Here is a 23,372-nt window from a genome sequence, read left to right as displayed (position 1 = left end):
TTTTATTGATTTTTTACAGAGAGGAGGGGAGAGGGATAGAGAGTTAGAAACATCAATGAGAGAGAAACATCAATCAGCTGCCTCCTGCACACACCCTACTGGGGATGTGCCCGCAACCAAGGTACATGCCCTTGACCGGATTCAAATCTGGGAACTTTCAGTCCGCAGGCCGACGCTCTATCCACTGAGCCAAACCGGTTAGGGTGAGAGTAGTTTTTACAGTTACAGTAGACGTACTTTTTGCTTCCTTCCCTGCCCCTCTCATTTTTCTAGACTGAGACATTTACAAATTGGCGGTCATGGGCTCTGTCTGCAAGGCTTTGATTGGAGATCTTGTGGGCCTGACTCGGAACTTTTGGCGGGGGTGAGTTTGGTTTCACAAAAGACGTAGGAAGTTTATGGCAGTACATGCATTATAGGGGATGTAAGGCAGCAGATGGTGTGCCCATTTTCTATATGGGGAAACTGAGGCACCTGTGCGGTCACTTAGCTAAGGTTCTGACCTCTAAAAAGGTGAACATTGAGCCCTAGCTGGTTTGGCTCAGTGGATAGAGTGTCGGACTGCAGATTAAAGGGTCCTGGGTTTGATTCTGGTCAAGGGCACATACCTTAGTTGCAAGCTCAATCCCTGGCCCTGGTCAGGGTGTGAGCAGGAGGCAACCAATTGATGTGTCTCTCTCACATTGATGTTTCTCTCTCTCTGTCTCTCCCCTACCCTTGTACTCTCTCTCAAAATCAAGAGGAAAATATCTTTGGTGAGGATTAACAAAATCAACAATAAAATAAAATGGTGAACATTTAAAAAATTAGTTCGAGAAATACACAATTGTTTGAAAACAGAGGCGATCTCCCCTAAAGGCGATCTCCAGCTGTTTTCCCTGCCTGGTTCTCCAGGCATTTCCTGACGTGAGCATTGAGTTCTCCCTTCCTTTGCATCACTGCCAAACACCCTGTAGGCAGTTGGGAATGTTTGATTGGTCATAGTATTGATCAGTTTTGAAAGTGGAAGAGGCACAAGAGACGGTGCATGCTAGTATGCATTAGATCTTCTGGGGAGCATGCTGTAATTACAGATTTTTAGGGTCCCAGGACAATGTTTTCATTAGGATTGGGGTCAAGCCTGGGAGTATGCATTTTAAATATGCATCTCAAGTGATTCTGATAGAGGTGGCCCAGGCATCACACTTTGAAAAGTGTTTCACTCCTAGTAAATGCTGAGTAGGAGCAAATGAGAAACAACAAGGAAAATTTCCACGGATTGAAGAAAATAACCTAGGACCACTTTTGCTTTAACGAGGAGCTCAGTAGATCATGATCAGGCTTAACCAAAAGTTAATTTATTCCCATAGTTTCACACAAAGTCCGTGTCACCTGGCTAGTCATTGAAATAGGTCAGCAACTTATAGAAAATCCTGAGATAAAGAATATAATTTCTCTTCAATATACAACATGTATTTTTTAACGCGGTACTAAAATCCTTTGGTACTTCTACTTCATAGAACCTTTCTTCTATTTCTTCCAGCAAATTTAGTGCCGTGACATTATCCCAATAGATGATCTGCTGTCTCAGTGAGATAATTAGATTGTGTGTAGAAAGCTAGGAGTTGGGCCAAAACCGGTTTGGCTCAGTGGATAGAGCGTCGGCCTGCGGACTGAAAGGTCCCAGGTTCGATTCCGGTCAAGGGCATGTACCTGGGTTGTGGGCACATCCCCAGTAGGAGATGTGCAAGAGGCAGCTGATCGATGTTTCTAACTCTCTATCTCTCTCCCTTCCTCTCTGTAAAAAAATCAATAAAATATATTTAAAAAAAAAAAAAAAGAAAGCTAGGAGTTGGATATGTGTGAGCTGGTGTCACTTCCTCCATCTGGGATTATCACCTCTGTGCTTTTTGCCACCTTTGAGAGTGTGAAAATTTAATGTGAGAATCTTCAACAACGTCCATCTACCGTTGGCAAGAAAGGTTGAAACATTAGCCGCTTAAGGTATTTGTTGAAATAATCGAGTGCTTAAGTAAGTAGGTCTTTCCAACCTGCACAGCTCTGAATGAGTGTAAGGAAGAAAATGCAAGTCTTTCAGGCCTCAGTTTTCAGTGCAGCAGATGGAAACCTCTCAATTACATGAGCTCCCATCTGCCTCCCTGATTTGGCTGGGTTTGTGCCTTACTGTGCCGTGGAATTACTGATCTGTAATCCCTGGAAAGCATGGTTGCAGTGAGATTGACAAAGTGCTAGACCTAAAGGTTAATGGCACAGAGAAGAGGAGGAGGAGCCAGGAGAACTAGTGACGTATTAAGTGTCAGTGGTGGCAAACCTCTCATCCATTTAATTTGCTAGAAGTTAATATAGTAGACCCCTAAATTAAAAAGTTTCAGTTTTGCTTTATTTCTTTATTAGTCTAATTCCCACTGACCGTGTGTCAAGGCTAAAACAATTTAGGAGCATTCTAGCATGGGAGCAGTTTTAACCATCATTGTCAGCATGGTTTTATTTATTTATTTAGTTTTAAAAATATGTTTTATTGATTTTTTTTACAGAGAGGAAGGGAGAGGGACAGAGAGTTAGGAACATCGATGAGAGAGAAACATCGATCAGCTGCCTCCTGCACACCCCGCACTGGGGATGTGCCCGCAGCCAAGGTGACATGCCCTTGACCGGAATTGAACCTGGGACGCCCCCCCCCGCCCCCCCCAGCCCGCAGGCTGACGCTCTATCCACTGAGCCAAACCCGTCAGGGCTGTCAGCATGGTTTTAAAGAAAATAGGTTGGCAAAACACATGGAGGTCTTAGAATTTATTACTAGTGTGACCTTGTATTTCTTTATGGAGCTCAATAGAGCTGTTCTAAAATTTGGAGATTGGAAGTGGGGAATATTGTTTGTTACTATAACTTCATTTACTTGATTCTTTGCAAAGTTGTATGTGTATCCAATTGCTTACATGAAAATAGTTTGGAGAGTAGTATTAGCTCAATTATGAGTCTTACTGATGGCACCCGTAGGGCAGTCATTGAGTGTTTGAGTGCCGGCTTTGTGTCCAATGCTAGGGAACATTCACTGCTGAACACAACACAGCTTTTCTCAGAAAGCCGACCATCTAGCATGGTGGCTTCTTTATAAATAGTACTAGCTATCTTATAAGAAACAAATTGGCATCATGCATGTTGTAAATTAAGATCTTTACAGAGACTAAATTGTGTGTGTGTGTGTGGGGGGGGGTGGGGAACGGGTGTTTGGAACCTGGGGGTGAGGAGAGGAAGAGATGGAATTCTAGGTGAAGGCAATCAACAAGGGCAAATGCTTAAAGATGGCTAAGTATACATGAGTATTTGCTTTCCAGCTTGAATGTTGTCATTGGCTCCCCATAGCCTGCAAAAGAAAGCCCAAACTCTTCCTTTAGCGAGGCCAAGTGGGAGAGGCTCTCCAGAATATCCACACTGGAGAGCAAAGTGGCTGTGTGATTGAAAGAGGGAGAGCACGGGGACTTTGTCCTCAGCTGGTCTGCATAGCAGGCGAAGTTGAACTTATACTGAGTATGAGTTATTTGAGGGGGTCTTGGAGGCCTAAAGCCCAACCTCTCTCCCATCACCACTATTAACGGGGTCTTCTTTCATCTGCCCTTGTTTCCTTTGGCCTGTAAACTGCAGGGATCCAGTGCTGCTGTGCTGGTTCCTACCACTGGGCACCCACTGCTCCTTGGCCTGCAGGGTTTGGTCACTGGCAAACTCCCGCCCATCCTTCCAGGCCCTGCTGGAGTGCGATCTGCTCCATTAAGCCTCTCTGAATGGTGTGGGACCTTGGGCCAAACGTGCTAAGCCACTTTTGGCCTGTGTTTCCTTCTCGGTAAAATGAGACTTCATAGGTAATTAGAGGATGACACACATTCATGTATATAGAGTTTTTGGAACATGTCCCGGCACCAAATCCGTGCTCCTATGTGTTACCCATCATCCTGATTATTAATTTCAGGCAGAAAGGGTGGCCCCCTTCCTCTTTGCTTCCTCTGTGCTTTTGTTACTAACAGTAAATTACGGGGGCGGGCGGGGGGGACCTGTAAATTCCCTGAAAAACTTCCCGTTGGGTCAAAACTATATAGGTAAGGCTGTTCCATGTGCCAAAGGGAGTGGGGTGGGGAGCGTACATGTATTTACCCCTCTTATAGTCATTTCAGGAGGGTCTATTAGACTAAATGACCAAAGGGCCCCCTATGATGTAAAATCTTTACTGCTTAAAGGAGCTTCCGTTTGTACAGTATATGGGTGTGAGGGTGGGCACAGGGAATGGCAGGGCGGGCTGAGGGGACTCTTGTGGAATAATAAAGGACTTGGTTTCCCCACTCTTCCTCCCATCCCCATCCTGGCTCTGCACCAGCTCCATTCTCCCTAAAGCCGCAAGCACATCTGGGGGTCCCTCTGCCTCAACTCATTAATAAACTGCTGGGCATAAGACTGACGGCTACTCCCAGGCTCTCTCATAATTAAGATTGATTTCATTACACACCTCAGGCATAAGGGAAACTGTTTAAATATAATTGTACACTGTTTCAGTGATGCCAGCTTCCTCAGCAGTCCCTGAACCTTATTAAACGTTTTCATTTTTGCAAGTGCGGAAATGATGTATGCCGCTTTATAATTTGGGGTTATTCGCTCTTTACAGCCAGAAGGAAAACGTTTCAGTTTGTGTTCATCCTTGCGTTTCTGTTTTGCACCATGAGCATACACATAACCGGCCCTAGGAATACCACACAGCCCGTCACACCGCCATCCCCACCGCAGAGCCAGGGACTTGCTGTTATGTTAGCTCACCGAGTGCAGCTCTGCCTTTGAAGTGGAGGGCAGGCAGGCCTTTCATCTTCCATCATTTTCACTTAATGACAGCCTGGCCTTTGATCAGCTCAATTTTCCTCTCCTTTTTTGGCTTCATAATGACTCACTTGGAGGTAAGGAGAGACCTGAAGTGGGCCCCCAAACAGCCACAACTTTTATGAGCACAGTGGTTGTTTGACCTTCATATCTTAGGTAAATACACCAGAAGGAGTCAGCCCTTCCTGGCTGCTCATTGATAAAATTTGCTCACTGGATAACGTAAACTTGAAAAGAAAGGTGGGGGTGGACAGGATAAAAGAGAAGCAACACACCCCTCCCCCATCATTTTAAATGGTTGACATAGGATTTGGGGAACCCCCTTCACACGGGCATATAAAACTTCTCAGCATCATAAGGGTGTATTGTGTTTTGGAAACACGCCAAATTCTACATGCCAGTGGAGTACTTATTTTCAGATTAAATTTTATGACTTCTTAGTCTGTTATTTAATAATCTCTTTTCTTGGAACTTGGTAAGGTTAAAAAAGTTCTTGACTGAATAGAATTTTTGCATAAGAATGTTAAGATTCCCAATTAATTTTAAAATCTGGGGAATAAAACTGCAGTAGCTCCTTGAAAAAGCAACTCACAGATTCACATATTCTTTGGTTATGCTGCACAACGTTACTAATAAGAAACAAAAATATATTTTGGCATTAAATATCTTATCCATATATGAAATTAGCTGTTTGCCTCTCCAGTAAAGCTCCAAAAAATGTTTTAATATTCTTTCAAGCTAGTCAATATGTTTTTAGACTTCTATTCCAGTCGTCTCTTAGTTATGGGTTGGGGATTGCAAACATCTTTTAATAATAGCTTATGTAAACTACAATTATTGAATAAAATGTATTCATAATAGGACTCCAAAATATACTGCATACTGTGAAAAAATCTCAACATAACTATATTTGCTTGGCACCAATTTAATGAAGGATGTCATGTTATAATTTTTTAGAATTGGTTTATTTTAACAGTAGTTTTAAATGAGTCTGTTTTAAATTACTGTTCAGAAGTTTTCTTCTGTAAGTATGCATTATTATTTGAGGTGTTTGATATTTGTTCTTAACAATTCAGATGTTATCCAGGAAATACCTATTGTACGAATGTTGATTAATCATAAATAATTGAAAGCTCTTAGCACAACCCATGCCACTAAAACAATAGACATCTGTATTATTTTACTTAAAGGAAATGAGTTTTGGTGTACTGAGATTTTCTCCAAAAATAAAGATTATCTTATTAGAATATTAAAGATGTCAACTGATATTAATAAATTTGGATGTAGAGTTTGTTAGATCAACCTATAGAACTTAAATATGGAGTTGTGCTGCTAACTCAATCTTTATTTTCCCTCGTACATATTGATAAGCTAGAAACAGTGTAGCTAACTGGCTTTTTCAATTTTATAGTTTCTCAACTTAAAAAGAAGAAAAGATCAGACAAGTATTGAGAGAGTTATTAGGAAGAGGAGGATGGCCTGTTTTGAAAAGGTCAGGTGGCCATACTCGCTGAAACAAACATTCCAGTTCTCTGATCTTTCCTTAAATATCTCTTGGGTTTGCCTCTTCTCTACCCTCGAAGATATAAACACTGTTGAGCCTCATCCCCCTTACACAGGTGTCACGGCCCTGTCCTAGCTCAGGTGTGTCCATCCAAGTCATCATCCAGCACAGTGTCCTTAGACCACCTTTCTCTGAAGCTTTGCTTTAGTTGTGTCAACACTTATAATGGCTCCCTATCAGTTGCCTAACACACGTCTAAATGACTCTGCCTCAGTTCAAAGCCCTTTATTATCGGACCCATCTATCTGTTTATTCTAACTCTTTGCTACTAGAAGGAATGAGCCCTTTGTCTCGCTTAGAATGACACATGATGTCATTCTTGCTCTCTTCATTTATTCATACAGTTGTCCCCACCTGGAATGCCCAGACCCACCATTTCCAAGTGTCCAAAACTTACCTATCTTTCAAATCCCACTCCTGATTATTAGAGCTTGAATTGGTGTTTTCCTCATACAGAATGCCCAGAGCTTCTCTTTTTTTAATGTAATGAATTTATTTTTATCTTCAAATTAATTAACATTTGAACACTTGTCTCCATTTTAATTCCTAATATGGTAATTATTGATAGACATAACCTATATGAGCAAAAGCTCTTTTTGGTGCTTAATGATTTTTTGTGGTTGTTGTTGAATGATTTTTTGTTGTTTCATGATTCACATAATTACTTCTCCCATTTAAAGAGCATCTCTTTTATTTTGGAATTTATCATGTTTTCCTTTATTTATCCCCATGACTTATCACTACTGCTGGCACCAAAATGAGGCAGAGACCAGATCTCAAACATCATTTTGTTTTCCTTAGTTTCTGTTATTGTCCTATAAACATACCAGGCACTAACATTCATTTGACTGAACCACATCCCTTCTTCTGCTAGTCCTAATCTCAGATCATCTTTAAACGGGGCTATATTCAACCATTAGCAATTAGCCTTTAAAATAAAAATCTGTGTGTCATTTTCTAAGATGATTTGGCAGGGTTATAAGTTCTGCTTCACTATCCTTTTGGGATGAGGACCATCTCAAGAAGAGAGCTTGGGTGGCAGCCTTCAGAGCAAAGAAAAACAGAGTTTGTCCCCTGGAACCTGGGTCCATGAAGTGGCCTGTTGGCTTACCAGCTTTGTCAAAATGTTTGTAAACAGTGCTTACAGCTAGGTGACATGATTAAGAGCCACAGTGTATGATGCAGACAATAAGGCTTATAAATATTTTAAGGTCGTAAAGACCAAGGAATGCTGACTCGCCAAAGAAGAATTGGATGAAGAAGGTAGAACTTGCACTGTAGCTCAGACCTGAAAGTGAGGGGATGTTTTGCATGGGTGTTAAACATGAGGGGAGACAGCAGAACCTTCCCAGCATGAGTGAACAGTGGAGTCTGTGAGGAGTGTGAAGACTGGAAAGATGGACCCAAGGCTGAAGAGATGGATGTCTAGGCCAGTGGTCCGTGGACCACCGGTTGGAGACTGCTGCTCCAAAGGTTTCCTTAAACCAGCGGTCGTCAACCTTTCAGACCTCACAGACCACCAATGGTCCACAGACCACAGCTTGGCGACCGCTGCTCCAAAGGTTTCCTTAAACCAGTGGTTGCCAACCTTTCAGACCTCATGGACCACCAGTGGTCCGTGGACCACCGCTTGGCGACCGCTGGTCTAGACTACCAGGTTGTGAAGTTTTATATTTACTCCAGCAATCCAGTCCATCAGGGACTTGAATCTCTCATGGTAAGAGGCTGGGTGACTGTGTTGGAAGACTCTCTGCTCAAGGTGAGAAGGAAGAATTGAAAGGATGGATGGTTAGTGTCAATAGTTTTTATTTGCCCAAACTATACAGGTCACTTATTCAACAAATATTTATTGAGGAGTTGCTGTATTCCAGGAAGAGTGTAAGTTTGGCCCTGATCACATGGGGTTTTTTCTTATATATTTTTCTTACTGTCTTTTATATAAAAATGTTGTGTCCCAAATCAGACCTGTGCTGATTTGTAATCAGGAGTGCTATGTTTTATCCAGCTTAGCTCCAGTCTCTTGCATAGTAAACAAACGATGCTTAATAAATGAGCAAGAGATTGAGTGATGGCCCTAACCAGTTTGGCTCAGTGGATAGAGTGTTGGCCTGTGGACTGAAGGGTCCCAGGTTCGATTCCGGTCAAGGGCATGTACCTTGGTTGCGGGCACATCCCCAGTAGTGGGTGTGTACAGGAGGCAGCTGATCGATGTTTCTCTCATCAATGTTTCTAACTCTCTATCCCTCTCCCTTCCTCTTTGTAAAAAATCAATAAAATGTATTAAAAAAAAAAAAAAAAAGGGCAGTGCCCCTGACTAAATAGTCAGGTGTTGCACATTTAAAAAAAAAAAAAAGAGATTGAGTGATAAGAAGATGCATATAACCCAGATTATTACTATGAAAGGAAAAAAGTTACTTTTTTTTATACTAGAGAAACCTGTGGGCACCACCTTAACCAGGTAATCAGGCTGTTTCGCCAGCAATGGGATGTGGTGCCTTCTCATGTGACCCACTGAGCTGTGCACAGTATCACTTCGGGAGTGTTTTTGCCAGAAACATTCAACTTGGATCTACTCATGAGGATGGGATTGTAGGACAGCTCGTTGGTCTGGATTATTTAAAAACATTAATTTCAAGCAAGGAAAAAAGATAGAGTAAGTTTCTTTAGGTCACAGAAAATTAAAGAGACATGACAACTACATTGAGCAGTGTGTGATTCTTAATTGGATGCTGGATTCCCCCAACGTGCCACGTCCCCACAAAAGAAATAGCTCAATTGGGGAAATTTGAAAATGGCTTGGATATTAGTGACAGTGTGTCAACTTTAATTTTCTTGGCATGTTAATGGTATTGTGGCTGTAAGGAGAATGGGCTTGCTCTTAGAAGACTTTTGTTGAAGTAGTTAGGAGTGAAATATGTCTACAAGTTGCTTTAAAAAATTATAGTAATTATAGCCAAAAAGTTTATTGTGTGTAAATAAACTGACAAATGGACTCACTGTGAAGGGAATGGAATGTTCTTTGTTCATTCACATTTTTAGTAGCTTATTATTTTTTTAAAGTAAAAAGTTGGGTAAAATAAAATTCTTTACTTAGGTACTTACAGCTCTTTCAGTGATAAAGTTTACATCCTCTTCCTTTACGTCACCCGTTTTATCAGTCTTCCTGGTTAGCAGCCCACTTGAATTATGTGCTTGCTTGAGTTCTTAATGCTACTTTCACTCTCAGAATTGTGGGGTCTTTGAACTTTGTGTCCTGTTTTAATCCTTGGAAAAATCACCCGGGCCTTCTGAAACAGCATGTTCAGCAGTGCAGAGCAGTACAGCGAGTTAATGCAGTTAACTAGTGCACCCATTGTTAAACAGTGCAGTGGAGAGTTGACTTAGGACATTTGTCAACGTCCCAGCTACCTGCCCACTCCTGTTGTCGGAGGCTTGGAGCTGATGAGCAGATTTGGTATTCGAAATAGGTATGCTTGGACATGGCCTTCAGCAGTCCGTATGCCGGGTTGCGTATGAATTTTGAATTAGTTCCCGGGAACCTCGTCTTACTCCTCAGGGTCTGGGCTAGAATCCATTGCAGAGAACAAGATTGCCTCTTTATCTTTTGCGAGGTCATAGCAAGCATGTTAGTATTGCTCAGGAGTCTGTAGTTTTTGAGGTGGAGGTGGTCAGTATGAGAGAGTCGCTGGGCAGCTCAGCCCAGCTACAAAGTGTCAAAAAGTGGCAGCATGATGCCTTTGGGTTGGGTTTTGAAAGTTGAGAAGAGTAAGAATTGGCAAGGAGGATTTCAGAAGGTATGCTAATGGGGAGAAAGATGAATAAATTGAGAGTTGAGAAGTGTGTACCTGGTTTATCGGTCACTGGGCACCGAGCCAGATTTCTTGTTTAATTTTTTTCTTGTGAATTTTCATATGTGTGGAAACAGTCACAGGAAGTCAGGTAGCTCCCGAGACCATCCCGCTGGCTGCTGGTGGAGCGGATTTGGAATGCTCACCGACCTGTGCTCCTCGGCACTGTAGCTCCTGACCTTGTAGATTAGTTGGTGGAAACTGTATATGTGCTAAGTTCATTAGAGAAGAGGAGCTCTCCTGAATAGCAGAACCATGATTGGAGAAGTTCCCTTTGCCCTGTCATTTCATCCTCTAAATGGGACTCCTATCAACGAGTGGATTTCAATAACTAGTGTGATAAAAAATCACCTGTTCTAGGAACTCTGTATGAGTTTTCATTGGTTCTCATAAAAATCCCTCAAGGTAGATGAAGAGATAGAGGCTCAAGAGAGATGAAGAGACTTTGCAAGGTCACACCTTTTTTGTGATTGCAGAGCCCACTTCCCGCCCCGTTCCTCTGCCCTGGGCGAGTGTGGTCAGGATTGCAGAGACAAGGCTGTGTGCCCTGTGGTGTGTTCCTCCCCCTGGACCTCCTACCCACCCCTGCCCCCCCTCACACATACCATATGCAAGATGTTACTAAGAGGAGCAGACACATGGGATAGCTGTGAACACACAGGCTGTGGTAAGTCCATTCTAGAGGTTTGGAGTGTTATGGGAGATCAGAGGAAGGAAAGTTTAATTTTCCAATCTCTCCTTCCACTCCCCAAGTTCTCACCCCCCACCTCCTTCTCCATTGGTCAGTGACTGATTCTAAGACTCAGCTGTCCCAGGGCAGGTCCCTGGTCCAGTCATTCCCTGCAGGATTCCCTTTAATTAAAGAGTGTTTTGAAGATAGTTAACTATCATGTTACCTTAGATGTTGAACCTGCTGCACAAGCTCACAGAGAATTTCTCTGGTATTTTCCCTCACATTTTGAAGAGGTGATACCATTTCCCCAAGCTCTGCTTCATGGCACCCGGAATCCAGCAGAAGGTGGCTCCACTGTTGGAGAGGGTAGATCGAGCATCATTCAGAGATTACTTCTAAACATCTGTAATACAGTCTAACCAGAGAGGAAATGGAGCCCCTAGCAAAGTGCCGGATTCCAATTCCGTCTGCGGACACTTTGCTTTCATAATTCTCTTCCTTCTCATTAACAGTAACATGTTATAAAAGTAGACTTGCAAGCAAATAGAGTGAAGCATTTCTGACAGGCTCTAAGTGTCTTTTCCATTGAGGGTCCTATGCAGTTGGCATTAAAGGTTCCTGAACTGCTTTTACTTTCTTAGGGTTCACGGGTGGCGTGCCAGTGCTGAGGCCTCAGATGGGGACATAGTGAGGACATGAGCTACCCTGTACTGATGCTCAAACCCAGGCAGATAATAGCAGTTTTCCCGTCTGCCCCAGTACAGTGAGCGCAGGGCTGTACTGCGAGACTCGCCATTGCTGATCTACTCGGAACCCTCTGCAGCCCTGTCACAGCCAGCCTGGGGTTGGAGGACCCAGAATTGAAGCCAGTGTGGTTATTAGATCCGGCTCAGGAAACCAAGGGCACAGACAGGTGTTTAATCTTTGAGAATCCCAGTTGTGGTTTCTGAAACCGGCACCCCACCTGACACTGAGATCTGCTGATCTTTGGCCTAGTTATGTCACTGTTAGGTGCTGAGGTGATATGTACAGTAAGACTTTTATTTGAGTCCTCCTACAGTTTCACCCAGATTAGTATTGCATAATCTTTGGAGAAACAGTTCAGTTATAAACTGAATTCAACAGGGTAAGTGAGATTTTAGGGACTTTTTTTAAAACCTTGAACACAACAAAATTATTTCAGGTAATGTAGAACTTGCTAACTAAATGATTAGCAGTATATGGATGTGAATGTAACAATTTTAAATTGACTTTAAAATGCTTTTAGTGAGGGCTTTTTGATATTCAGATATTCAGCTTTTTAAAGCATTTCAGTGTATATCTGGAATGGATATGGAGGATTATAGACCACTTACCACTTCTTTGGGATTATTGTTTTATCCTTTCCCCTCTGGCCCCTGTAGAATTAACAGATATTTAAAAAGAGTAGGGACTATTGGCATCACCCACCCTTGGACATGTCTGGGAGTAGGTGCCACCTTGGATGCGCTGAACTGCAGTCTTAGGAAGACCCCAGCCTGGTTCCTAGGGACCCTCCCCTTCACCTGTGCTTCATTAGCTCCGAGGCACAGCATGAGTCTCTGCATGTTCCCTGGTGCTGGGACAAGAAGCCCAATTGCTTTTAGTGCTGATCCATTGGTCTCCTCCCCTCTTGGCAGTTTCTACTTCAGAAGTGGCCTCCCTGCATGAGGTTGTTTCCTTGTGACCTGGCCCACTGCACTAGGCTTGTCAGGGTGGGCCCAGCGTTGGGAGCTGTTTCATCCCAAAGGAAAGTGAAGAGCTTTATCCTTTGAGTCAGACTGGGTTTCAGGCCTGTGCTCCCCTCCTCTTGCCCCTCCCTTCCTCTCCTATTAGCATGGCTGTCATCACAAAATAACCTGGCAGGCTGGGCAGCTTAAACAACAGACTTATATTTTCACAGTTCTGGAGGCTTGTGGGTGACTGTCTTCATGTTCACCTAGTCTGTCTTTTTGTCTGACTGTGTCTTAATCTCCTTTTCTTTTCATTTATTTTTTATTGATTTCAGAGAAGAAGGGAGAGGGAGAGGGAGATAGAAACATCAATGATGAGAAAGAATCACTGATCACCTGCCTCCTCCATGCCCCCTACTGGGGATCAAGCCCGAAATTCGGGCATGTGCCCTTGACCGGAATCGAACCTGGGACCTTTCAGTTCACAGGCCGATGATGCTCTATCCACTGAGCCAAACGGGCTAGTGCCTAATCTCCTTTTCTTATTAGGACACCAGTCATCTTGGACTAGAGCCCATCCTAAAGACTCCATTTAACTCTAATCACCTCTTTGGAGACCCTATCTCCAAATATAGTCACATTCTGAAGTACTGGGGTTAGGACTGCAACATATGAATTTTGGGGGGACATAGTTCCATTCATAACAATCCCTTCCCTACCCTTTCCTTCCTCGCTCTCTCTTCCTTTCTCCCTCCCTTCCTTCTGCTCTCTCTCCTGCTTTTCTTCTTCCTCCTCCTCACTTCTTCCTCTCTCCCCATCACCCTTCCTTATCCATCTCTCGCCTCCTCCCTTCCCTTCACCTGTCTTCCCTTACTGTAAAAGTGCCTTGCACCGCTAGAAAGAATATAAACACGGGAAAATCTAAATGCTACTTTTCTCCTTCTGCCTCTTCTATTTAACCAGCTCTGTGACCTTGAGCAATTCACTAATTCTTGAAATGCTCGTTTCCTTAGCTGCCAAATGGGAATTAGTCGTCTTCTCTGCCCTTATTGGGCTGTAGTGAGGAAAAAATGCTTTTAAAATAAAATATTTAATACAAGATGCAGGGAAACTCTGATAAAGTGCAATATTTATGGGATTATTTGGATTACTTGAAATCCTAATTAAAGTGGCACATGTTTCAACTGCACAGGTTTTACTGTGTTATTGTTATCCTTAATTATATCATAAGCAGCCAGCAATACAGGTTGTGGGGTTTTCCTGAACAACCTCATTGTTGTTATAAAGAAAGCGCCAGATCTGATCTGCTCAAACCAAGCTCAGTCAGGAGTCTGGGCTTGGCCTGGCCTCCCTCGCCTGGCTCCCTTGGCCGGAGTGACCTTCAGCTGAGGTTTGCATTCCAGATGCAAGATCGGGCTCTGCAGGTTTAGAGCTGTGAGTCTGGGGCTGCTGAGAGGGACAGTGAGGGTGGCACTTGTACCCCGGGGGTGATGGGAAAGGGCGCTCGGGTCTTGAGTTGTAGAGTCGTGTGCGGTCCTTGCACCGCTGGCAGACACTACGTCACAGCTTTTATCTCTGCTGGCTCGCCCAGGTTTCATCATGTTGCCTAACAGCCCTCCTTGTAAAAAAAAAAAAAAAAAAATGGGCACCGCGCTAAGTGAACTGACAGCTGCATGATTTGGGTGTGCGACCCAAAGAAGCCTTAACCCAGGAGTGACTGATTTACACACCAAGTGACAACGTAAAATATCATCCATTACAGAAAAATACCCGGAAGACAAAGACTGGAGGGAAATGCATCTGGAAGTTAGTGACAGTTGTCCACGAGTAGGGCGGGCGATAAGGATATTTAAATTAGTCCTCTGTACCTCACATAATTCCCAGCTTCCCTCCGGTGAGCACCTGTTGCATCTCCTTCCAAAAAAAGAAGGAAAGAAAAGAAAAGAAAAAAAGTTCACCAGAATGGGGATAGACACAAGCTGAACTGCTTGAAAGAGGTTGACTTCACTGTCGTCTCCCCAGCTGCTAGCCCATGAGACAAAAAAGTATTATTTGAGAGAAAACGAGTAAGGCCTGGCTGCCGGGGCTCCTTGCCCTGCACGGTCATGAGTTTGTGAGATGTGAGCTGGGCCGTGAAACGTTAGAGCTGTTTTATCTGGGTGCTCTCTTGCCAGTAGGGTGACGTCAGCCTGCTCGCTGCGGGCTGTGGTGAGACAGGAGACATCCGCGTAGCCTAGCGGCTGGCTTGGGGGACCGAGCTGTGGTTTTGCTTCTTTGATTTAAGTTCAGACTCGATAAACGGGGTGGGGAGGGGAGTAGAACATCAAGTCTTGGACACAGCAAAGATTTAAATTGTGGCAGAAAACTCTCTGTTGGGTGAGGCATAGAGATTTTTGTGAAAAACCCACCCTTAAAGTTTTAGCAGGATCCTTTTCAGTACAGCTGTACCTTCCCCCTTTCCATAAATGCAGGACGTTGGCATTTCAGCCTCGTGTTGTTTGACTAACCTTCACAAAACGACAATAAATGCCATTACTGAGATTAATTTCTCTTGAGTCATGTCACAGTCTGAAACGCAGCCACAGATCCTTGTCTGGTGGTTGTCCCCGAGGTGGTGCAGAGGCCCTCTGATGGGAAGTTGAGAGACACAGAATGCTGTTTCTGCTTCACCCTCGAATCCATTAATCCCGTGGTTCTCAACCTTCCTTTAATACAGTTCCTCATGTTGTGGTGACCCCCAACCATAAAATTATTTTCTTTGCTACTTCATAACTGTAATTTTGCTACTGTTATGAATTGTAATGTAATTATATATGTGTTTTCCGACGGTCTTAGGCGACCCCTGTGAAAGGGTCGTTCGACCCCCAAAGGGGTCGCGACCCACAGGTTGAGAACCGCTGCATTAATCTCTCTAAAACCAAATCAGTTGCCTTACCTCCATGCTGAAGGTCCTGGCCTCGATGATTCAGTTGAATGAAAGTCGAATCTGCGTTTTGTGGACCAGGTTCTACTCATCTCTGGGTTCAGTTGACTGACTGCAACTTTCTTATAGTAGTTAAATACTACAGGAATGAAGGTACAACACTGAGAACTAGAAGTGTCCTGGATTTTTAGTGAAATCTTCTTTAATGATGAGGTAAATTATTAGTTAAGACGACTTTATTGGCTCAGTATTCTTTTTCTACATTTATAAAGTGTGTCCTGTAAAAGTTTAGCATTTTTTCAATCAGCAAGTAAAGTAGGACTTAACTTTGGAAGATACACGTTATGGAGAACCTAGACTTTTAGAGCCGGTTAGGCCCTCAAGATGACCAAATGGAGCCACTCACAGATGCAGAAACTGAGGCTGAGGAGGTGAGCACTGTTTTGAGGACTTCCCGTTAGACTCCATTTTGAATCCAGTCTAAGATGAACCATTATTTTATGCTTCACTAAGACAAACAGTCCTGCCTATTACAATATGCCAGTTGGATATCAGACAAACTTCAGTCTCAGCTATATTAAAATGTAGGAAATAAAGAATCGCGCAGTCGTTGAAATATGGTAATGACAGGATTCTGAAGCCAGGCTGCGTATTCCATCTTCTCCACCTCACTTTGAAAGAATTTTCTTGTGATATTTCACCCAAATCGTTACATAGCACATCGTAAAGCTAGGTGATTTTCTTTTCTGTTTCTCTGGGTTAAATTTTTTAAAATTGAAATTAATATGTGCTGATTCTTGTGAAATCTTGGGCCACAGTCTTTGCTCCTCCTCAGTTGGGAGAAATAGGTAAGCACTATTTTTAGTCCATACATTAGAATTGTCACCATGTTTAGTAATTCTTTTGTTTCTGTTAGGCATTTTCCTTCACTAACACACCGAGATTAAAAGGCCAAACACATTTTAAAAAATTAAACTTCTTTTGTTGTAACTTGTAACTGTAAATTTTTCAAAAAGTTAAATTGACAATTGTAGCTAAGCCAACTCCAGAGACTTAAAATACTGGGTTACTCAGACAGCTCAAATCTCCTTTCTCCTGTTTATTCTTGGAAAAGAAAGATAATCTTTTTTCCTTTTTCAAGTGCCAAACCATTGTGAAATTTAGAACATACACCAGTATAAAAGAAAAAAGTCTTTTATACCCCCAAGATAAGTTCCTTTGGTGTGTATTTTTCCCCCTCCTCTGCTGTGGTCAGGGTCTGGATAAATGTCATCATTCGCGTTTCTGACAGTACTTTGCACAGCCTTCACCATGTAACAGGCACTCCGACTCAAGTCTGATTAGAAGCTAAGCTGGAGCTTATCTGACTGTAATAGAGTAGAGAGATAGCGCTATCATAACAAAAGGTTTCTTTTTATTTCAGGGAAAATTAATGGAGGCTTGTCCTTATTCAGCAGTTAAGTGTGAAAAACCTGAGAGAAAAGGGGTCTTCTGTCATCCACTGATAATACATTTGGAGATGGGGAGGGGTAGCTGCTTCGTTGAGAAGTGATGCACTTAGCATATAATTGACCCATTTAACGTATGCCATCCACTGGTTCTAAGTATATTCATGGAGTTGTGCAACCTTCACCACAATCAATTTTAGAACATTTTCATCATCCCCTCCAAAAACCCGGTACTCATTAGCAGCTACTTTCTATTCCCCCTTCTCCCAGGCCCCTGGCAATCACTAATCTACTTTGTGTCTTTGCCTGTTCTAGACATTTCATCTAAATAGAATTAGAACTGTATGGCCTTTTGTGTCTGGCTTCTTTCACATAGCAAACTGTTTTCAAACTGTCGTAGCATGAGTCAGTACTTCATTCCTTTTTATGGCTCAACAGTATTCTATGATATGGACATACCACATTCTTCAGCTGCTGGACATTTGGGTTTTTGGCTATTATGAATAATGCTGCTAGGAACACTCATGTATATACGTTTTTTGGTGAAAGTACATTTTCATTGTTCTTGGGTATGTACCTAGGAGTGGAATTGCTGGGTCCGATGGTAAGTTCCTCAACTATTTAACCTTCGAGGAACTGCCGAACTGTTTTCCATAGCAACAGCACCATTTTACACTTGTGGTTCACAACCCTATCATTCACCAAGCAACCAGCGTTTACTAAGAAAGTGTTACTTCCGTAACATTGAACGAGGGCAGCAACACCCAGTGTGTGTGTCAGTGAATCCGCGCGCACAAGGCCTCTTCGGCGCCAACAACATGCACGCCCCGTCATCTCTATGGGGTCTGCTAGAGCTGCGTTGCAGCCCATAGGGGAGACGGACCAGTTATGGCTTCTTGTGGGTCTCTTCCCATCCCCAGTTCAGAAATCGCCAGTGTTTTCAGAGTATCCCTGTGGACTTCCCTGTCAGACACCAGCGCCTCCGTCTTAAAGATAAGCAGTGCATCATCAGCTTGGTGAACTTGGAATGCAAGCACTGGATGAAAATTGGAGAGTGGAACGGAATGTTGTTCTTACCCCAAAAGAGTTTTGCTTTTCGTGGAATAGTGTACGCTGTGTGATGAGTGACTCTTCCTTTTTTGGAGTGATTTGAATTTGTTGCTGTGGTGGTGGTTTTCCATGGTAACGGCTGTTGCCACACATCTGGCATCTGATGAAATGGCTCCCAGATCCCAGGGGTCTGCACCGAGCCCGAGCACTCCTCATCCCCTCGTCCTGCCAAGGATGTGGAGAAACACTGGGCGGAGGGCGTGGTGGCTCTGGCGTGGTGACGAGGTTTGATTTGCAATGGCTGATTTCCTGGGGGGATCATCAGGGCTCCTCCAAAAGTTAGCTGGGCTACAGATGCTGTACCCCGGAAACTCCTCCCCTCCCTGGGGAGGAGGCGAGTATAAGAAAGAAGGGCATGTTGGGAAAGAATATTTCTGATTTATCAAGGCATCAATATTAGCACTGCTCTGTTTGCTTGTTTGTTTGTTTAAACCAAAATTACTAAATTAGAAGTAGAGGTCACCCAAAATCCTACTGAATTTCTGAGAGGACCAGGCCAGCCTAGGCCCTGTTTTTTTAGGTATTTCATTTAAAATGGAAAGTTCCAGTTTGCATTGGGGCCAAAATCCCAAAAAGAAATCCTTACTGGAGGTGTATTACGGGTCACTGTATATTTGCTAGTTTATATCTTGGTTGACTCAGTTGGCAAAACTTCTATTTTTCCTGGTAAACGTTCAGAAGGTTTTTTTCCTCACTCCTTTCCCTCACAAAATCATATTTGTCATATGTGTATGAAGCAAACGACTGTTAAAACTGTCCACACATCTGTGATGATATGAAAATTAGTGGTGGCAAACAAAGATTTCCTTTCTTAGGTACCACAAGGCCTCAGATGAAGTTGACTTTATCCTAATATTACTCTCAAATTGTGACCAAGTGGAACCCACTTGGTCAGGCCTTAGAGACCAATATGAATAGCACCACAAAAGAGTTATTTGTGAAAAATGTAGGTCCCTCTTCCCCCATATGACTCAGAAAGCTTAAAGTTTTCTCTTAAGGTAATTATTGTTATTGTTTATAAATTTAGAAGGTATACAACCTTTATTATAAGCATATAAAGGGTTATGCTTACTTATTTCAGTTCATAGTGAGGCACAAAGTTATCACTTAACACACAGCCTTTTTAGAATGGGAATGAAAACATTAAGATGTCAAAGCAGATCGAGATGTGAACTTGAATTTGAGTGTCTAACTTTGAAAAATGTTTTGAGAACTGTACCTGTGAATTAATCTTGTGATTAATTATATGCCCAAAATGTGCTGATAATAATCATAGTATTTTTAACATGCCATTTTTTGTATACTCTAAGAATAAAATGTTTATTTCTCATTAAACAGTGCATTTTTATTTCTGGTTACTTTTGGGTCATATATGTGAATCATTAACCCATAAATTTTCCTCATTCTTAAAAAGAAAAAAAAATAACCTACCAAAAATACAATAAAAATGTAATGAGTAAGGAAAGTGAATTTGGCATAGTGTTCCAATGAACCCTGTGTTAGGTCATTTTCTTAAGAGGTATGGAGTCAAATACCCATAAATCAAAAATCATTCCATGTTTTAAATTAACTTTAGAGATGGTTTATGGTCAATTTTTCCCCTCTCTGTTACTTTATTGCAACTTTTAATTTTAAATTTTACCCTAAAGAGTTATTGAAGAAATGGCAATTATGTGAGGTGATGGAGGTGTTAGCTAACTCTGTGGTGGCAAACGTTTTGCAATATATAAGTATCAAATCAACACATTGTACACCTTAAACTTACCTAACGTTATACGTCAGTTATATCTCAATAAAGCTGGGGGGGGGGGGTTGCGGTGGGAAGAGTTATTGTGCTAGAAAACCACGTTTATGTAAAATGTCTCATGCTTGGCAGCTAACCTTATGCTCAGACCATGTTCTGAGAATGGCAGGCTGCGTGTCATGTTGCCAAAAACTTTCCACTGGGAGTAGTTTTGCAAGGGGCCGGGCGGGCAGGCGGGGAGCGGGCGGGGAGCCGGGGGCTGAGGTAGGGACATTTCTCCTGCTTGGTGACTACATCCTTTCTCTTGCGTAGGTGAAGCTGCTCTCCGGGGAGAACCCAGGATGCAGACCATCCCTGTGGCATCTGCCCTCACCAGTCACCGCACAGGCCCCCCGCCCATCAGCCCCAGCAAGAGGAAGTTCGGCCTGGAACCGGGGGACGACGACCTGGACTGTGAAAATGACCACGCTTCCAAGATAAGCCGCATCTTCAACCCCCATCTGTAAGTTCCCCCGTTCTGAAGTGTGGGCGTTCCGATTCAGGCTTGTGCACGCAATGCCAGGGCCGCATTTCTCTTGCAACTCTTGTGTCGACGGTGGAGTGAAGGATGAATAATGCTCATCTGCCAGGAGCGGGTAGTAAATTTTAATAACTCGTGGAGAGACATCTCATTTCCCTCTGGCTTATGTGTCTGACCGTTCGTGTGTTTCCCCCGTGGATGTTAAGGAGGTTATTGCTTCTTGGGGTGGTTGTCTGAAAATGTTGCCCCTTCTTGCCTGTACGGCTACTGATGGTTGTTCGGAGAGTCTGTCTTCGGTGAATGTTTTCATATGCCAGGGACATGGGAGGAAATTTAGCACCGGAGCAGCATGGGACAGTGAAGAAGAATTAATTCTCACCTTATGTGCTCATGGCGTACACTTGAAATCTCCCCAAAGTGGGAAGGATGGCTTGTTGTGTTTGTGGGAAAGTGCTGTGTATCCCATGTGATGCGTGCGCCTGTTGCAGCCCTGACAGTCTTGGGGCCGGGAGGGCTGGGTGCTCGTCCTCCATCTGCCACCAGCACTCTCTTCGATCACAGCGGGTGTTGCTACCACTCTCTGGGCCTTGGTTTCCTTATTGATGACAAGGAGGGGTTGAAATGAAAGCTCCCTGAACCTGAGCAACATATACCGGGTTTTTATTTGGAAAACAGCTTGCGTTTCCGTGCGCTGTCCTCCCGCTTCCCCTTGCGCTCTCCTCTATCCGGGCTTGCCTTGAAAAGAAGCGGGGTGCTCTTCCGCGTGTTTTCGGCCTGGAAAGTCTGCTCTGGCCATTGGGTAGCCAGTCGGTGCGATCAGAGTTGGGGGTGTTGGCAGAGGCGGGAGGTAGCTCTGGTTATTGGAAGGAGCCTCTCTGTGTATCCAGGTGAAAGGTTCTCCTGCTTTCCCTCTTCCCACGCACGGGTTAATGTTTTGTAGTTATTCAGGATGCTCAGGTTCCCTGGTTCTGATATCCGAGGATGCTGCTGTTTCTGGCAGGAACATGAGGCTCAGAGAGTTCCCGTTTCCTCATTGGAGGAGGAGACCTTGCGCAGTTAGGTGGCCGATAACGCCAGCAGCCCTCTGCTGCCTCAGCCAGCCGTCTTTTTTTTTTCCACGCATTCCAGCCGCCCGGACTGTTGTGTGCAGTCATAAGACCCACTGACAGAGGTATTTATCCTCCAATAAATCACTGTAGTGTGAGAGGCTGAGCCTGCAGTCTGGAGCCCTGGAATTTGCTACAATCAGGAAGGAATCCAGCAACGAGGCACTGCAAAACAATGAGCTCTCTTGCAAACCTGCTGGCTTATAATGTAGGTCCCGGGCACAGCTATTTGGAGTTTATTCTTTTGTTACTAGGAATGTCTTCTCTCATATACCCTCCTCCCCCAACCCAAATAAGGAGGGAGGAGACGGCCCTGAAATAGTATGTTTTAGGATCACACATGCCTTAGTTTAAATCCTAATCTGACACTTACCAGCTGTGAGGCCTTGGACAATCACTTAATATATCTGGGCCCAATATCCTTCTTTGTAAGGTGGCAATGATAATAGTTTGTGTATAGAGCTACTGTGAGTGTCGGAGTTAACATTTGTAAGGCGTTTGGCACAGTATCATACTCAGTTGATGTAGCTGTTACTTTTATTAAGTCCATTGTTTAGAACTGGTACTGATGATGGAGAATAAGAATACCATTGTGGTGAATTTGACGTGTGAGAGTGCTTCGTCTTAATAAGAAGCTCGGTTCCAACCCCAGCTTTCTCTTTCAGCGGGAATAATCATAGCTCCTTCCATAGGTGGTTGTGAGTGCTTAGTGCAGTGCCCGGCAGGTGGTGAGCACTTGGCTTCAGTTGTTATTGACACCATTAGAATATTACAGCATTTAGAAAACGATTTTGTAATTCCTTGGGTGGTTACAATATGTCCTTGAAGTACAGGCCTATGATGACGTTATAAATGAAGTGTAAATAATAAAAATAGAATTGCTAGATTTCATGGGCAACTCACAGTGGAAGTCATCACGCAAAGTCTTACGATAATAGAAACAGACGTGCCCGCCCCCGACCCTCTCACCCCAAACTCCCTGGCCCTAAGAAGGAAACATGATCTGTGCGTGGTCAGTCCCTTTTGGTGTCACTTGTTCACCATGTGGTAGTTATTCCCTTCGGTGACATTACCAGTATTTCGACTTGTGTTTTCTAAGAGCTGAGTGACAGGCAAATTGAAAAGATTGCCGCATCTCTCTCTCTTCATGTTGCATAGAACTCAGGAAGTCCTGTTGTTTGACTTGATGAAATGTTTACTGTTGGAGGGATAGCACGTTCCCTCCTTCTTATTTACGGTCTCGGATGTTTTCAATAATAAATTACAGATTCATGTTTATTTGGAAAAGAATGGTGTAGTATATTTGTTTAAGGAGATTACAGAGTGATCTTTGCTCTTTATCTTAAACGTATTTGGCTACTTTATCACTGAAGACATCAGTCCGGAGGAAGGAGTGTTGTTGAGAAGCAGTTGTGGCAGCGAGCTCCGAGGGTCTGAAGATGCGTGCTCTGGCTGCGTTTCATTATAACCGACACGTTGGAGAGATTGAGTGGCTCTGAGCCAGAGTCGGAAGCTACAGAGAGTATGGTTACATTCCATCTGATCCGACTTGGGGAGGAGGAGAGAGAAGAGAGGTCTCCTTAGTTTTCCTCTAGAACTTGGATATTGAGAATTTCTGGACTCTGGTTCCAGCCCTTTATAAACCTGGGTCCTTGGCACTCTTAAAATTATATATATATATTTCAGAGAGAAAAGGAGAGAGAGAGAGAGATAGAAACATCGATGATGAGAGAATCGTTGATTGGCTGCCTCTTGCACGCCCCCCTACTGGAGATCGAGCCCACAACCCAGCATATGCCCCTGACTGGAATTGAACCTGGGACACTTCGGTTGGAAAGCCAGCACTCTGTCCACTGAGCCAAACGAGCTAGGGCTTGGCATTCTTTAT

General features: G+C 43.4%; 1 protein-coding gene across 2 annotated transcripts in view; it reads left to right on the top strand.

Moving 5' to 3' along the window:
* The window catches only part of VGLL4 (vestigial like family member 4), a 147,823-nt gene that overhangs the window by 89,312 nt on the left and 35,139 nt on the right, over positions 1-23,372 (top strand). For both annotated transcript variants that reach the window (XM_006758278.2, XM_006758277.2), the window contains one exon: positions 20,171-20,360. In XM_006758278.2, the coding sequence (XP_006758341.1) occupies positions 20,171-20,360 (190 nt within the window). The remainder of the gene's footprint in view (positions 1-20,170; positions 20,361-23,372) is intronic.

The sequence above is a fragment of the Myotis davidii genome, unplaced genomic scaffold, assembly GCF_000327345.1.
Source record: "Myotis davidii unplaced genomic scaffold, ASM32734v1 scaffold73, whole genome shotgun sequence".
Taxonomy (NCBI): Eukaryota; Metazoa; Chordata; class Mammalia; order Chiroptera; family Vespertilionidae; genus Myotis; species Myotis davidii.
This window is presented reverse-complemented; position numbering and strand designations above follow the sequence as displayed.